General features: G+C 35.5%; 1 protein-coding gene across 26 annotated transcripts in view; it reads left to right on the forward strand.

Moving 5' to 3' along the window:
• Positions 1-18,907, forward strand: part of KCNMA1 (potassium calcium-activated channel subfamily M alpha 1) — a 505,772-nt gene that overhangs the window by 331,667 nt on the left and 155,198 nt on the right. For 23 of the 26 annotated variants that reach the window (XM_055720090.1, XM_055720092.1, XM_055720089.1 and 20 more), the window contains 4 exons: positions 264-339; positions 1,986-2,156; positions 3,828-3,919; positions 17,938-18,048. In XM_055720090.1, coding sequence (XP_055576065.1) covers positions 264-339; positions 1,986-2,156; positions 3,828-3,919; positions 17,938-18,048 — 450 coding nt within the window. Of the gene's footprint in view, positions 1-263; positions 340-1,985; positions 2,157-3,827; positions 3,920-4,019; positions 4,112-17,937; positions 18,049-18,907 lie in introns of all 26 variants that reach the window. The other 3 variants (XM_055720085.1, XM_005433514.4, XM_005433519.4) reach the window with 1 other exon arrangement.

The raw sequence follows: 18,907 nt of genomic DNA on the forward strand, positions 1-18,907 counted from the left end.
GGTTTCTGTTTGACTGCTCTCAAATACATTGGAATTTTTCTTTCAAGCTCACTAAATTATGCAACTGTGAACTCTGCAAAGACAAAATAACACCTATTTTGCACAGGCTTTTGATCGAGTTTTTTAGGGAGCCTGCTTCTCTTCAGAAATCATTACCAAACTCTCGCATCTGAGGCATGCAGTCTTATACAGGTACATATGAAAAATGTGTGATAAATTCCAGTCTAAATTCCTCTTTGTCGTCGGGTTTTGTTTATTTTCAGTAATTCCATCAAGCTGGTGAATCTGTGCTCTATATTTATCAGCACGTGGCTGACAGCAGCTGGGTTCATACATTTGGTAAGTATATTTGAAAATACTTCATTGACTTTTTCTCATGGATCGTCTGCTCTCTGAGCTACTTGATGACCTGAAATCGCCTTGTTCTGGATAACCCCTGAACACATCCAGAGAGTACAATAAAAAATCACATCACGGCTTCCTAAATTTTCGGCTTCTACTCGAAACTAATTCTGAGTAGTAAGCAATACATCATGAACCTCAGCCGTAAAATAGACTTGGACCAGTGGAAGTGGGGGCAAGGGCACCGTTTGCCGGCAGGTGGTAGTGTTTCCTAAGGAAACACCCGGCTGCTTCCTGGAAGGGGTCGGCAGGGCTGAAATGATGCTGAAATGGTGAAAGCAGGGGTTGTGCCAGGAGGCAGTTCTGTATTCCCACGAGAAGCAATGGAATGGCCACCATTCTGGCTAGTGATTTTTAAGAGATTGTTTTCCTCTCTTTTGAAATTTCAAAAAAAATTTTATGTAGTTTTCAGTCACCGATAACGTAGATTTTTATAATAGTTTTTTGTTCTGCACTTGGCAAGACGTGAAAAATTTAAGATAGCTAGTGCAGAAGTACATGAGTTCATAAATGTGAATATGCATATATAGGATAGGCATATGTCAACTGCGTATTTAAAACTAATGGCGTTTACTGATCAGTTTGGTAAATATGATTGCATGTGGTTAACTGTTTGTCCCTTAAGTACATTGTATGATCAAGCTGCTAGTAGTAACAAGTTATTCACGAATGGTTTTGGACTAATATTATATTTTAATGATATTGATGTTAGTCCAGAGCAATTAAAATGACTTCACTTGAAATACCTTGACCTGTATCCAGCTATAGTAAGATCAAATATTCAGAATGCTTATCTTCTTATTATACCAGATAGTAATTTAATTTTCACTCTTATGAAGATGCACTGAAATTTTGCATGTTTTTGTTTCTGATATACTTCACATTCAGGGATGACCACATTTTTTAACAACAACAGCAAAAAATAAAATTACATCAGGAGGGCAGGGATGCTATTTTCTAGAGCTTGGGGTTTAGGTTATATTTGGTTTGGTTTTGGTTTTCAGCATAAATTTCTCTATTGTACTGTAGGAATCCTCAAACATCAAACGTTTTTACTCTGGAACAGATTTGAGAGGGCATGCTCCTTCCCCACTGATAAATCTACAACTTTGTCACATACAGTAGCTGGCTTCTTGGAAAAGTAATGAGTATCACTGAACTTAACATGTCACTACTGCCTTTGGTAGCTACATAATGCTTTAAGACCCAAACTAAGAAGTATAATTTCATTACAAGTAAGAGTCACTGAAAAAAAAAATCTGAACAAAATAAAATATAAAATGAACTTATCTAGCTGCATTAATAAGTTATGTTAGGTAGTGGTGAATGGAAAAGAAACTTTCCATGAATGGTATGAGTGGCAAGGCTGTGTATGTCGACAAAAGAACGATAGCGGTATAATTGGGGCAGGGTGGGTTCTGTATTAAAAATAAATCACAGGAGGTTTAGGAGTTTATATGCCATTTAAAAAAATAAAATACATACATATATATATACACACACACATGCACACACATATATCACTAGAGTTAATTTGTGGTACAGCTCTTTTAATTCATTGTATGCTTTCTTGTCAAATTTAGGTGGAGAACTCAGGGGATCCATGGGAAAATTTCCAAAATAATCAACCGCTAACATATTGGGAATGTGTTTATTTACTGATGGTTACAATGTCCACTGTTGGCTATGGAGATGTTTATGCAAAAACAACTCTTGGTCGCCTTTTCATGGTCTTCTTCATCCTTGGGGGATTGGTAAAAACTCTTTGTTGTTGTTGTTGTTATTATTACTACTATTATTATTCCAGCTACCTTAATATTTGTTACAATATATCTCAATGCTGTAATTAAAGAAGTAATAATATATGGTTTAGGGAATTAAAATTAATTATAAGATGTTTAAATATGTTTAATACACCCTTTTTCTTCTATAGACAAATATTTTGGTGGAGCTTATCAAATTAGTCTGGTTTAGTAGAGTCAGAATTTTTCTAAGCCATTTAAATCAGTAATGCTTGTGAATACATGAAGTGCCTTAATATTTCAACTTATAATGTTATTTGTACTTTCTAGTGAGTGACTGTAGTGTGTGTTTTTTGACGCTGCTGTAGATACTTAAAGGCACTTTGCGGTTTCAGAAACCCTACCCACCCTTCTGTGTTCCTTCCCAACATTCCAACAAACACTGTGGCTTTGGACTGCCTTAAAGAGCAGTTTGCCTGATCCAGATGATGGCAAACCACATTCTCTTTAATTTCAAACATACTTTCATGTCATATAGCAGAATTTTAACTCACAATTTATCACATGGCCATAACCAGTATCCTTTTATGTCAGCAAGTGCTTGTGTTCTTTGTCCTGTATGTACATAGCACCAAAGTTACTAATTGTCTTCTGTCAACTTTGCTATTGTTTATTAGTGTTAGTAATATTATAGGACCTGTTGCAATGTTGTGCTGTAAACCAGCAAGGTTTATTTTTTATTTACTCTGTGCAAGGTAAGTGCTTTATGGATGATTCACAATATAAATTGTGCCCATAGATACATACGTGTATTGTTTTCTCATGTATCGATTTCACATATACATACATCTCACAGAGGTGATATGTATATAACTAATGTTATGAATGCAATATATGAGACAAACAGAAATACATATATATCAATATATATATATATGAGTATAAATATATGCATTCCCATCGATGTTTATTGACATACAAAGACAAAGACCATGTCAAATGGCAATAGCTCTTCGAAGTATCCAGCCACAAGGAAGATGTTTGTTGGACAAAACATGGCAGAATAATTTTTATTTTCTCCTCAAAACCTTTTTACTATCACGTGTTATTCCAACCCTTTTGAAAACATAAACTTTTGGAAAAGCTTTTTTTTGGGGGCGGGGGGTGACATTTTCGTTTCTTGACTAGGGGGAATAACCCCGATTTCATCATGTTTTTTGCCTTATTTTGAATCCTAATAATGGGGGAAAAAATCTGTCTTTTAAACTAGAAATGTAACGGTAATGATAACACTTATTTTTGTTTTTTGCAGTGTATTTTGGATAAGTTTTTTCCCCTCCCCTCTTCAGGAAGAATTAGACATAACTGTATTTTATGGTTAGATACCGATTTGAATTAATTTTGTTCTTGTTTTGTTTTGTGTGTCTATTTTTCCTCTTTTGACCATTTTCTTAATTTGTAAGGTGTGCATCTTCTCCAAGACCAACTTTTACATTGAGCCTTCTTGTTTGATAAGAACTTTTACATTTTTTTTAAAAAAAATTCTTTTTAAAACAACTGCATAGATCTAATTCTTTTGCATTTTCAGATCTTAAAGATATATATCTTCTGAAAATATTCATCATCCCCCTTTCTTTGGCCTCTCTTTTTAGTCTTTTCTTCTGTCTCCTATCTTCTTCTTAGGCCATGTTTGCCAGCTACGTCCCTGAAATCATAGAGTTAATAGGAAACCGCAAGAAATATGGTGGTTCCTATAGTGCGGTTAGTGGAAGAAAGTAAGTATCCCAAGAGGCTCTGCTGCCTCTGCTGCAGTAGAACACTCTCTGCATGCCATTTTCTTTTTTTTTTTTTTTTGTTTTTGTTTCATGCATGTAGGCAATGTTTGCTCGCTACGTGCCAGAAATTGCTGCTCTCATCCTTAATCGGAAGAAATACGGCGGGACTTTTAACTCAACCCGAGGCAGAAAGTAAGTCAAAACAGACCAGGTGTGGTTGTGTGACTTTAAAGAGCCCCTGATGGTGGTAATAGCTGACTCACAGCTTAGCAGGCTGTATTCCTTGACATCAGATGTTACCACTGGAGAGTTGTCACACTATAATTAGAGACCTGGGCTATGCTATGGTACGAGTCACAATGTTTTGTCCCTAATTTAAAAGAACCTGGGTGCCGCTAAGTCTACACTGGCACACATCTTGAACAAATGCTGCATATGCATTAGCTTCTGCAACAACGTTGACCTAGCGCTTCACAGTTTTAGGCATCAGATTATCACATGCTCATCTCTTCACTGGGCAACAATGATAATTCACGTGATTTTCAAGCAACTCAGTTCTTCAAGAAACTTGGATTTACTGGAGTGCAAAATATGCGGTTTATGTTGATGGGATTATTTTATTAGGCTGACTATGTCAGAAGTCTGATAGTACTATTCATCATTCTTCAAACAGCAGATTTGGATCTCATGCAGCTCCTTTTGACTTCATATGAATATTGCGAACATTTGGATTTTAGGATCTGTGACCAAGGATTTTAAAGTGATTCTCTTCTACACACAATATAAAACTTATCCTAAGAAGAGCAAGTGGTAGCCTTAGTATCAATATATGGGGGGAAAAAAACAAACCAAGAAAACAAAGCCATAAGAAGTCCTATTTTTGCCTGGTAGCAAGGTGAAATTTTATTTGACTACATTACATTTTATTGAAAGCCTGCTTGTTTCCTTGACCAAGTTAAAACTAGCTCTTTCTAAGATTCCCAGCATCTAGACCTGCTGGGATATCGCCTTTAATGAACTAGATGTACTTGGCGATATAGTAGTTTCTCCTCTATATCACCTTTAGTGTTGCCGTCTTTTCTTTCGTTACATATCATTGAGACATCCACTGGTAGAGACATATTTGCCTTAAAAGACTAGTTGTATAGAATCCTTGTCATATAGCATAAAGTACTGTAGGCAATGCATCCTCTCCCTACCTTTTAGTAGGGATATGTTTTATTACTTTTATTCCTTTCAAGTCATCACACATGCATCATTTTATAAATGTGGATTATGGTTTTATCAAGTTTTTTCTCCTCTGTGGAGCAGAAAGACTGTAATGTCCCACAGAGCTAATTCCAGAGTACTGTTTTATGTCACCGTTTAATCAATAATCAAGAATAAATCAAAGTGTATTCTTTCGTTATAGCTTACGCTATTGTATGTTCAATGATGCTCAAGCAATTACGTGACACAATTGAAAATGTCAGTACTTCCATTTTTTGAGATAACCTCAGCTCTTGGAAGGTTTTGGTTTTCTTGCTGTAAACACACTAATGTTGGAAACTTGCATCATAATTTGCTTACCCAGAATAAAAAATTGCCTTAATTGAGATAGACTGGTCTCATTAACTTCTCCAAATGTTGGTTTATGAGAGAGACCTACCCAGTTTCATATTTGTTTTCATACATGGTTTCTCAAAGAGAAGTTTGCCAAACACAGAATTTTTAGCTCTGTTTTTGAGGCTCCAGAGGAGTGATAGCGGAGGGGAATATGGTTTAAAAACCTTTTACGTACAGAGTTTTAGTCTCTCCCTTCTACATTGTCACTAGTACCCAGCATTGCTCAGATGTCTCTAAACTTGGACCTGATCTACAGTCAGAACCTTTCATCCTGCAAAGCTCAACTCCAGATTACAGGCTTCTGCTAGCTTTGGGGCGTGCTTATTTATTTTTTTTTTAACCTTTTCTTTTTGTCTTATTTATCTGCACTATCTGGTTTTAGCTCACCCTGTTGTCAATGCTTTCTCTGCTGATCTCTACTGCCCGTATAACTTGTTGTTTGAAACTCAGTTCTGTCATCAGCATACCAACTGTTTGATTTACATTATGCACTGTTTTCTGGTTCAGTTATTAATTACTAAGTAGTTTAAAGATGTTCTTTGCTCACGTGGGTCTTTCATCAGAGACTCTGAGCTTGGGAACTGCACAGTAAAAAGCCATTAGCACCCCTTGTTTGGTGTTGCTTTTGCAGTCAGTAGAACAAGATTGATGAAATGCTATGTTTGGCCAAAATTTAAGTTTTCATTTGGAATTCAGTGTTGAGAGAATGGATTGTCAGAACCAATAAGTTTTCCTTTGCTTGGGATATAGACATGTGGTAGTAATTAGTAATATAAGGTCTTTAGTTGAGCAACCAAGCATAGATTCTGGCAGGAAACATAATGAGAAACTACAGTTGTTCTATTCCTAACGTCAGAAAGTTTCCAGATAAAATTAAATACGTGTACAAAATGAAAGCAGATAAATTTTGTTGAAAGATGTAGTTTCAGCTCTTAAAATAGCAAATGTGTATACTTTTTAACGTTTTCCAGGATAGATAAATATATGGAATCTGCTTTGTAGCATTTATATATCTGTTTATATATGCTGCCTTGTGAACTATGTCTGTGGAATAGCATGCTTCTATATTATTGAATGTTTAGGTGGGAAATGAAAATTAACATACGATTATGTATGCTTTGAGGATTGTACCACATGGCTTTAACACTATGGAGGGCCTTGCTATAGAATTATAGCTATAAGAGCATCTAGAATGTATGCATAAAAATTATTTCTACAAACCCCGCTTACTAAAGAAGAGAAACAACCAACACACCAGCAAGTTTGATCTCACATTTCATTCTGTCAAAATTTCATATTCAGCCAGTAAAAACCCCAAAGGACTCATAAACTATATAGGAATCATTGTGCACAATGAAGAAGCTTGCTTTGCTCTTAGATGAGATGTCTACATACAGAGTTTGGAAACACAAGTAGTTTGTTGGCAGTATGCAATTATCACTGGTTAAATTACTAGAAACTAGGTAGTTTTTTCATAAAGGTCCATGGGGGATTTTAAATTTAATTTACAGTATCTGCCTTGTAGTATATTCCTGTAATGAGACTTCTAAGGTCTCATAGGGCACAGAGCAGGAATGTTACTGGAGTCTTTGATTGAAGTTTCACCTGTTAACTCATTGTTGCATATATACCAAAATGCATACAAATATAACTGTACAAAATGTGACCGAGACCAAAAAGATACATTTCATGACGTGTAGCATAACGATGTCGGTGCATTACAACCCAGCACAAAAAAACCCAACAAACCAACAACCAAAAAAACCTCCAAAAAACCAAGTTGCCAAAAAAGGTACCAATCCTTGTCTTGAATTTCAGATTTGTAAGCAATGGGATCTGCTCTATAGGTAATGAGGTTCTTTCTAAACAGCTGTTTTGCTACTCTTTACAGAGCAGCTAATCGGAAGACTCTAATGTTTTTCCTGTTTGCCCTGATACACCAGAATCAGATGGTCAGTAGACAAGAAAAGCTGGCCACCTTAGTTTAGTTATATTCAGAACAAACAAATAATTCCTTCTTGCCGTAGTCACCAATAAATACAAATGATACAGAGAAACCAGACTGTAGTTACGAAGGCAAAAAATAGTTGATGTTCAATACAGATACATACATACATATCTATAAAAACTAAGGGGTAACTGGGAAATAAAATTCAGGGTTGAGAAGCAGTCAGAACCATAAAAAATATTGTTTTCTCATCCTGCCTAGAGGTATAATAGGATAACTACCTGACAGAGTTCTTGTGAGATTTAATGAAGTCTATCTACTTCATGCTTTCTGAAGATGAGAAATGCTTTTAAAATGCAAAGTAGACAATTTTATAATGAAGGTTAAATCATTACTGCTTCATGACCAAGCATTACATTGTCACACTGAAGAACATCTGCAATATTATATAGGAGATACCTCACTAAAACATTGTGAGACTTCCTAGATCACTAAGTAATAACTAATGAAAGCATATAATTGAAAAAAGTTATGTTTGGGACAAAACTAGTATCATTATGAACAGATAAAGTAGTTTGTAATGACAAAATACTGGATATATATGCTGGAGGTAAAAGCTAGATGTAACATAGTTGGGTGGAGAAGAAAAAAAAATCTGATCTTTTATTATAGAAGTCTATAGCTTTTAGTTCGGAAAATAATACATAATTACAGATGTGTGTATAAGAGCAGGGGAAGTTTTATAGTTTTTGTTTGACTTCTTTTCATCAAACTGAAGTGGTATACACCTTGAGTATTAGTGGTATTTCCTCTCTTAATGATTTTTTTTCTTAATGATTTTAAAACCAGCAGCTGGCTCCCTACACCCTAGCTACACTTAGCTCTTTTCTTTTTAAGGCTTTTGATTTGACTTACTCTGTTTAGGCTCTTCCTTTTACCTGTTGGCATGACTCTCAAGTTAGTATTCACGGCATCATTTTTAAATGATATTTTTAAAGTGAAGTGGTATAGAAGGATGAAAAGGTACCTGCTACTCTGTCACTGTGGATGAGAGACTATTGTTTTTAGAATGTAGCAATAAGCGTACAGGTTCCTGCGTGCGTGCATGCATACCTCTGGAAGGCTGGAAGAGGCAGTCATCACTTTGCCTTTGGATGGTTTTCTGAAGTGCTCCAACTAACCTCTTAACTGTGAAGTTCAGGCCTTAAGTCTTAGGAGACGGGGGTTTGCTTCAGGGGATTCTTGGTTTTGGATAAGTAGAGTTCTGCTGTTGCACTCTTTTTGTGGTATTTGGAACTCACACACTCAATCCTAGCCAAAATATGAATTGCAAGGTAACCTGTGTTAATTCTTTTAAAGGGAAAAACCCCCATCCTACAACCCAATAAAAAAATAATCAAGATTAGTGTATTTATTAGTAATGTTTATGTTAGTCTGGTCTGAGAGTTGGTTACAGATCCAGATTTGTTGTAGCTCTACTAATTTATAGTTCTTTTATTTTTCATTTACTAATTTACTTGAGAATCAAGATCATTCTTATTCAGTTGTTTCATTTCAGTGTTCATATGATCAGACTGGATTTTAATTCTGTGAAATATTTTCCAGTTGAAGACATTAGGTAATTGTAAATCAGCCTGCCGAAAGCTCTAGGAAGCATATGGAAAGATCATTTGTAAACCGATGGACTGAAAGAGAGACTGAATAACTTATGATTATTTTTTTTTCAGTCTTTGCATTGAGTTATTGACTTAATTCTGTGGAGTAAATTCTTTTTGCCTTTTTATCCAAAACTGCTATCAAATCCAATGGAAACTCTTTATGAGGACAGCAAGCAGAACACAGCTTCACATGAATAGATACTGCCAGAGCAAGGGATTATTAGTAGTATTAGTATGTGTCTATCTAAACTACTGATCTTGTCCAAATAGTAAGCATTTATGCTAAACTTTGTTAAATTTTCAAAAGATTTTTGAAAAATTATCTAGAAGCATTACTGTAGTTAATATATAAGATTAAAAATTGTATTTTAATGAAATCACAGTTCTTTACTGTATAAGTTATTAAACCCTCTTGTTTCTCTTCTCTCATGATCTGCTCTGCTTCCCAGAGATTTCTTCAGATTTCTTAAATTTACAAGCCATAAATTAGCAAATCATCAACATATCAACAGGAATAATCATCTGTTAGAGATTCCTTCCAGAAGGAAACATGGGATTCAATAACTAAACTTCACAGAGAAAAATAAAAACTGTAGACAGATAGATATGGTAAACAGAAAGACAAACAGATAATTTAAGTTGACAGGCCATCTTGGACTCATTAGACATTTGAATTTGATTAAAAATTAGGAAAAAAAAAAAGGCTTATCCAAATACTTTGGCAAAGGTCCATTTGCTGCAGTAATGAGAGGCATAGCTCCAAAGAAAGTGACACTATATTATTACATTAAATAATATGATACAATATGTAAGATATTATTTTCCAGTGGGATGAGAAATGTAGTAAGAGAATGTGACATGGATTGCATTATGATCCCCAGGGGTGTCTCTATTTCCCATCTGCTAGCCATTCTTCTAATCCCACTGTTTCAAATGAAGTCTCACTTAGTGATAAAGAAAATCTGATGAGTGTTAAGTAGACTGACAGATAGAACTAATAGGACAAACTTTTTTTTTCTTCCCAATTTTGCATGCTTATTAGACTACATCTATTCTTATGAAAGCAAGAAAGGGAATGTGGGAAGTGACATATAACAATATTATGACTTTAAAAAAATGTGTATTCTACATCTCAAATGATGTTCTGTTCCTACAGTAACAGCACTAAATTTGTATTTCTAATTAGAATTGTAATTCAACTTTTCCTTCGCTACCTAAACTTGAAAAAAACCTTTTGGGTTTGGCAACAAAGTAGCAGTTGTTGTTGTCAGACTTTTGACCCAGGAAGGACTGAATCTGGTTTATAATTCTGCTGATCTGCCACCTTCTACCAAATATACAGGTCGTAGCTTGAATTGTGGGCATTCCAGGGAGTATAATGTCAGATGGCAGAAGTTGTGCATTGATCAGCAAGTTTTAGTGAATTATGACTTTGTTTTCAGTTGGGTTCTCTTGCAGAAAATTAGTCATGACGTTTTAGGGTGATTTCTAGGAAAAGAAGTGCTTTTGCTCTGGTCATGAATGAAATGCTCAAAAATTTTAATGCTGTTGTTAACTTACATTGCATTGCTTACAAAGGATTTCATTATTTTTTGACTCACTAAGTGTTTTAAAAATTCATAAGGCAATTTGAAAATGAGTAATGGTGGGAACATAGGAAGCAATTTAGGTGAAATATTTTCAGTGTATTTCAAAAGCAATAACAAGGTGTTTTGTGAGTATGATATCTGCTGCTCAAAATACTACAAGAAGGAAGCCCAGAGTCTGGAGGGCTTAGAACAGTAGATTAAGGCTGTTTGCAACTGAGAGGCTAATGCTGGATGTGGGGTTTACTCCTGCATTTTACTGTAACCTTTCTAGCGTGGGCTCCTTGTGCATGCCGTAGCATCTAATGTTTTTTACTTCTGTTTATATAAAAGTATTCACTTATTTCTTATGGTGATATAGTTGTGTTTTGTCTAAATGCTGTGGTATTTTTTATGAAAGTACAAATACTTTAGATAGTGTTACTATCAAGATTGAATGAAAGGATCAATATTGGTCCTCTACTTTAAGCTACAGTGGAAGTCTCTTAACTAATACAGACCCTGGAAGTATCACGCTACTGTGCTTTCTTCTCATTATTGCAGTTTCAGAGGTGTGTGTCATGCAAATAATATTAACTTTTATTTCTTAATTTGCTTTATTGACAAGCATTACGCAAATACTTAGATCATAAACATGTAAGAGCAACTCATTCTGGTGTAACTGAGCAAGGAAGTGGAATAAACATAGCAGCTCACAGTGAATCACTTACGATAGCATACTGTTGCAGACAGATGCAAGCGAACAAAGGACTGTGCTATTTATCCAGGATCAAAGTATGTGAAACACACTCTATCAGCCTGTTCTCGTAGAAATCTCACTTAAGTGGACACAAAAATATTTGATGACCTGTGTAAGTGAGTTTTTATGTCTGTGCACTTTAGAAACAATTTCTAATATTTAAAGGTTGCCAGTAACACCACCAGTGTTCACTGGGCAAGACTGAAACCTGGGGTTGCATAAGTGCACTTGTTATGGTATCATAACTTAATAATTCACAACTAATTAGGGTCCTATGCATGACTGTATTTTTGCCACACCTTACCAATGCTATATTTAACAGCATTTGAAATGATTCCTTCTTGATTCTTAGTTTTATATACCTATGTTGGTCACAAGGTAAATTATTATCTGCCTCAGAAGTAACTTTCAAATGCCCGACATCAATGGTTTCCCATTTATGTCGGTCTGATGTATGATCTGGAGCTGTTTCACTGCCTTATACTGTATACCATAGCTCTTTGAGTAGCTCTTTTGAGTGTTTTTTAGTCTTAACTAATTCCTCTTTCTTTACTCACAATATAAGAGAGATTTAAAAGAGGGTGGAACCTGTTGGAAAGAACAGATAGTTTCTGTCAGAATTAATCACAACAGCTTCAATACAGATGGTATGAGTTTTCTCTGGTTCCTAAATAGTTGGCAGCTGAAGCTATCAGGTCCAATTTACAGAAATCAAAGGTACCTCAGACATGTTCTCCCGTGATACAATCACATCTCCAGTCACAGTGCAGTCATATTCCTTTATGCATTTAAAGTTGATAGAAGTTTCAAAGTCAGTGCTTTTGGCTTCTCAGTAACTTCAACACTTTTGAAAATCTTAATCCTTCAGGAGTAAAGAGAATAATGAAAATCTAGTTTCAAACAGTCGAAGAACAAATATTAAAGTAAAGTTGCTGGGAAATTACACACTTGACAATTTACTATATCCTTCAATACTTTTGACTTGTCTCTTTCGTATTTCTAGAGCCCGGTTTGAGAATCAAAGTAAGAAAACAGCTTACAGTTGAATTTAAAATAAACTAAAATATCATATCTTCATTTCAGAGTATTTTATGCTCTGTCTTCACAGATGACTAATGCAAAAAGGCAAGTCTGGCAGTAATGCCTTTTAGATTCATACCTGCTTGAATTATTTTATTTTTTTTTAAACCAACTTGGTGTGTCTTTCTTTGGTCCAGAAATGTCCATTCCTGGTGTATGTTCCCAGTCTTTGCTTTCGTCATATATCCAATACATAGGCAAGTTTTTAATGGTTAAAATATTATGACGTGTTGTTCTGGCTGACTGTACACGTTGGCCAAATAAGTGCTCCTTTGAGGACCGTCCTTGAGTTCAAATCTTCTGTGGAAAAAAGAGAAATCATGAAATCATGACTTTACAGCACCTATTACACTATTTTAATCTGAGAGGGGAGTTTCTGTTAATGAGGCGTGCATTTAACTGACTAAGACAGAGGCACATAAGCACACATATATAAAGGTTTTGCTTAATTGAACTGAATCAACAGAACCTTGAGTAATGTTAGGTAAATCATGAAAAGCATAAGCAGCTAGAAAGATATTGTAAACCGGTATATTTAAAGAATGCATACCGCTGTATAGACAAGACCACCATAGGTCTCTGTTGACATTTATTGACTTTTCTTAATAAGAAAGGGTGACTGAGGCCCATCCTTTGTTGAGGAAAACCAGTTCGACTTTAAAGAACCTGTTTACTTCAACCACAGCAGCCTGCTACTGGTATACTAGGAAAGAACGTAGATGGTTGATAGATAAAGGGAAGATCAGAACACTAAGCAGAAAGACCATAAAGAGATTTGAGCATATGTATTTGATATAAATATTATAGTTTTATGGAGACATCTAGATCAATATGTGCCACACTTCATTTAGTTACTTGACAAGTGAACACCATGTATTCAACAGAATGCTGAGCAGAATTTTGTATTTATTATCTTTGATTTATTATGACAGACTAGTTAGAGTGAGTTTTTTCAAGTTCTTTATACTTGTTCCAATAAAATGGATATGATTTCTTTCAAAATAAACAGGCAAAAGATTTTCTTTTCGTACTGTGTCCTCTGAAGGAAGAACCATGCAAAGATCCTTTTTGAAGAATCTTATTCGTGGTGGATCTGTTTTCATTTACAGTGTTATTTACATAGATTAAGTGAATGTTCTCAATTATCTCATGCCAGAATTCTAGATGGTTTAGCTTTTGCTTATTTCATTTTTTTGTCTTCCTGAAACTGTTTGTATCTGTGGTAGCTTTGGACCTTTTATCACCATTTTTATTTACTTTATAAGAAGCTAGAGTATTTTTAGCAAATATATCATTATGTCAGTAGTTGAGTGCAAAAGAATTAGGTACTGCAGAGAATTTAATCTGTGTAGAATCACAGCTGAAATTAACTGTTTAGAACTGCACTGATTTTTCATGTTTGGTTACTGTAATTGGTTTTGAGAATGATAAGTATATATGGGAGAGGATGGATTAGTCTACTTTTACTGGCTGATGGACTATGGCTCGTGATAAGCTTTAGATTCTCAAAAAAATTCTTGTTTGCACCATCACAGCCATGTGGTATGGATTCTCATTTGTATATTAAAGCGGTTTCACCTCTGATACATGATACCAATGACAGCCATTACTTAACAGAAACCTTGGTCCTCCTGAATACCTGTCAGCAATAAAAACGTCTGAATTCCTGAAGGATGGTTTTCAGTATTGTCAGGGAATTTCTAAAGTTTGTTTGTAAAGAATGGGAAAAAAATTGGAAATCATAATAATTTAGCTGAATACTCTATTACTATTGAGGTTTTCCATGCACAAAAGGATAATGCAGAGGTTAGACATTTCTATTGACCCCAAATTAGTAATACAGTATTTTCCTACCAACTAACTCTAGCTCAAAGCAAAGGTTATATCCAGTATGTTGCCTTTTTTTAAACTCTCAGTGCGTGGAAAGAAATGGGTGGTACATGGGAAGGGAATGGTTATTGGAACAAACAGAGGAAGTTATAAATCTTCAAATCATATACAGGACAGACTGGAACAATATAAGCTCTCCAAGTTTTCTTAAATAATGTACCTAATAACTCTCTCTGGGCAAGTAAGAAATCTGTTTCCAATTTCTACAACTTCTAAGCAAAAATACAATTTATGTTTAAAGGAGATTTTTTGGTGGGAGTTTTCAACCAAAAATTAATGCACGTATCTCATTAAAAAACAGTGTTTGAAACGCAGGAGGTTTTGTTGCGATGACTGCTCAGGACACTGTCTCACACTACATAAGAACAACAAAGAGGACAGGAATAGATCACGTTCAGCCCCAAATGAGAGTGCTAAAATGAAACCATGGTGCAGATGCCTTCTGACACTTCAAAAGGATCAGTCCTGGTGCTCAAATGCAAGAGTGTTTGGCAGCCAAATATTTTATTTTCATTGGAGCAGACTGTTATGAAACCCTACTGAATTGGAATCATAACAGGATTGAATTATGTACCAAATGCATCTGCTTTTAGCGGGACGTTTTTGGAGTAGATAATGTCTGGAGGTCTTTTCAAAACTGAATTATATTGTAATCCTGTGATCCTATGAAAATTTCTTCTGCAGTAATTTGGGTTGTGCACTCTACCTGGCCCATTGTTTTTTCTCTTCAGTTTACACATATTTTTTAAATATGGACTCTAATTAATTACAGAAAAGGACCCATGTGAAGAGAAACCTCCCAGGAAGGAAGTAATTTTTCTGCACAGGAATGTGATGTAGCACAAGAACATTTGGGAAGACACCCTGCTAAAACTAACAGCACAGGATCTGTACAAAGCAGTTGCCTACAAGAAGTAATAATTTCTATTATTAAATATAATGCATCACCTATGCAAGTTGAAAGTTCAGTTTCTTAATTAGTAGTAGGTAGAAATATTTGAAGAAAATAATACCCATAGTTTAAAATTGGTCATCTTTGAAAATATGTACAAACAGCATAAGGAATACCAATGAATATTCTTAGCTGCTTTTTATTGTTTTCTTGGGCCTTTGAGGTTTTTGATGCTAGATGGCTTTACAGTCAGGAAAAGTGCTGAATGCAACTACACACTTAGAACTTCCCAATATGTTAGTTTAATGTAGTGTATCAAACACAGTCTGTTCAGAATTTAGTTCTAGTAAACTATTTAGGTTTTAAACGTCTCTTCAGAATCTGATGCTTTCTTGACATTTTCCATTTACATTGATGTATTGGATGGAGATTCATTCATTTGGTGGGGAGCAAATCGCCCCAAATGATATTTTACCCTTCTGTGTTGAAGGTTATTATCCTGACCTAACCACGAGTGCAATAACAGAGGCACACACGGTGCTGGCAGCCACGGCAGTTGGCCCCTAGGGAAACTGAGGCAGAGTAATTCTCAAGGGGGGAACACAGGCATGGTTTTATCCAGTACAGAGGCTGCTGCAAACTCTGCCAAGCTGCAAAGATCCTGGAGGAAACCTCTTACAGACCCCTTGCACCAAAAAAAGGATGAGCTAATATATTTTATGTCGTCTTTTCTGACATTGTGCTTACCACCTCATAAACTAGGAAAGCTTTAACTGGGGGATTTTTGTGTTTTTAAGTGTTTACAGCCCAAGAGCTCAGTGCTCTGTGCACTTACTGTACCAAAAGCTTAGGTTAAAAATTGAGCAAAATCTTACTGGAGGCAAAGCAGGCACTCTGGATAGCTGTTCAGCATTAAAAGTTCGTAGTATTGAGTCTTATGTTAAATACAAACTAGCATGATCAGAGTCTCATAAAGACACATATTTGTTGCCTGTTAAAAAGAATGAAACCATTGAAGTTTTTGACTGCTGCTATTTTAAATTTACATCTGAGTCCTGGTGGTGTCACTAAGAACTCATGCAACGGGACCGTTTGGGTTTTTAATATTTCAAAATAAAGCTTTATAACTCTGTGCCATGCTATGTATGAAAGTGGTAATAGCAGAACAATATCATACAGCGTGCTGGATTGGTGGCACAGTTTCTTGTTTCGCTTTTCAGGTCACCGTTTGAACCACTGCAAAAGTGACAGTAGGTGATGGTGGCATTACTGCCTGATGCATATTACTGATGTATTCTTTGTTCTGCATAATTATCTCTTTTCCAATGAGTTTCGTGCACTTTTCACACGCGTTTCATCAAGCATCAAATTATGAAGCAAGGACAGAGCCCATTACAGAAGTAATCATTGCTGCCATGTGTTATTTCTTGTTTCCACAGAATGGTTATGAAGTAGGGGAGACTGGGATGGTCTGCTTCTTACTCTTGGAATTACTTTGCTTCGCATTTGGCAGTTCAAATGCCAAATAAGTCTAAAATTGTGTGTTTGCAGTATTTGTGCATAGGCTATGTGGCTGTAATGAAGCTGACTTGCTGTTAGTTCTGGAGTTTTATCTATACCACTTTGTCCCTTTTTGTGACTTGTGTGAGCAATGTGGTTATTGGGAGCACTAGCAATGGGCGTATCAAAATTACCATCTATTTTAAAGCTGTGACAGTCATGGAAGCTGAGGTTGACTTTATTGCATGGAGGAAACACTGAGAAAATGTAGGATATTCTAATCACAAATTTTTAACTTTTCTTTACAATAATAAAGGAGCAAGATCCCTTTAAGTCGGGAAAAGTGCAGTTTCCTAGGTGTTTTCTCCAGCCTCCAAAATTTAAAATATGGTATTCAAGAATGTATGTAGTTATATATTGTGCTTCCATCTTGCATGGTCAGGTACATCTCATAATGGAGATGTGGAGTGGTAGAAACCTCTGTGGCCTCGCAGTCTATGCAAACTGATTTTTCTAAGCCGTCTGTTGCTATGGTGCAATAAATAATGATTTCTTATTGTAAAGGACTCTCCTTGTAAGAGTTATGGTAGGAGAAAGATTTCTTTTTTACTGTGTATGACTTATAATTGGCAAGCTTTGCATTGCCTTCATTGGCATAAGTGTCTGCTTTCAACTGTGGAAAAATATGGTCTCATTAGGTCATAAACTAAAAATTTAAATAGTAAATGTCAGGTGAGGAGGTAAAGATGTGGAGAAAGATGTGTAAAATAAAGAAATAGGACTTCAAAAGGGACTGGTTAATACAATGTATAAACATATATATATATATATATATGTATATATATATAAAAAAATGATGCCACTTACTGTTAAATGTATAATACAACTTGCCCGGGTGATTTGATAATAGCATTCTTTGCAGGTGAGTGTATATGTATGTGCAATTGCAAAGCACCTTTGGGAACTGATGTTTTCCTTCTCTGCCTTCATGGAATAGGATCTAGAGACACATCAAGAAGACACTAATACTTTTTTTTGGCCAATAAATTATCATTTCCTTCTCTGCTCACTCACTTGTTTTACCTTCTTTGCAAGATTAACTCTGATTTTTCTGTAACAGGCACATAGTTGTCTGTGGTCACATAACACTTGAAAGTGTGTCCAACTTCCTGAAGGACTTCCTGCACAAGGATAGGGATGATGTCAACGTAGAAATCGTCTTTCTGCATAAGTAAGTAATTTTTCAAGATTTGTCATCTGTTACTAAAACTCCTTAAACTGAGTCATATATTTTTATTTTTTTTTTAAAGACAGAGGATCTTTTAGGCTCCAAATACTCATAAAATTGTTTGCCTTTTGTTAACAGTGTATGTTGATAAGCGTTGTTTTCTGCAATTTCTTATAACCTATTGCTAAAGTGCAGGTATTTCAAGCATACAGACTTGAGACCCAGTCATGTCGGTTGTGAGGTAGATAGCTAAACACATAGTTGAAGTCAGAATGGAATTATGAAATTAAAAATATTGAAATGCTAATAAATATATGGGAGAATTTTCTTTAGTGTAAATATTTCTAGTGAAACTACCCAAATTGTAAAATCCGTAAAATAAGTAAAAAATATTGTGTCATATGAACTTATGCTATCAGAAAACACATGTTCATCTTTGATTTCACTAGAAAACAAATGCTCATGCCATATTGCAAAATACGTATCAAAAGAAAAATGTAGGTGCGGTTTGATTTTAATATGAATGGGATGCATTACTTTACAGACACAGTGAAGATAGAAAATAAGTTCTTACCACGTTGATAATTAGCACTGCTCTTTTGCCCATATATACATACCTATACACAAATAGTGTAGTGCATTTTTCTGCTGTGGGGTGTGGAATGGTGTCTTAGGGTGGTCGCTGCCTGCTGCTGGCTGCGCGTTACACGTATGACATGCAACGGGCATGCCTAGGGGAGAGGCTGCTAGAAATAGCCATGTGGTAGCGAAGGGACTGTGAAAGGTCTTTTCTGCTCTGGAATGGCATCTGTTTAGATGCGTTACAAGCTATGACTGAGTAGTATTTTTGCATTTTGCAGCA

This window comes from Falco cherrug, chromosome 9 (assembly GCF_023634085.1).
Source record: "Falco cherrug isolate bFalChe1 chromosome 9, bFalChe1.pri, whole genome shotgun sequence".
NCBI lineage: Eukaryota > Metazoa > Chordata > Aves > Falconiformes > Falconidae > Falco > Falco cherrug.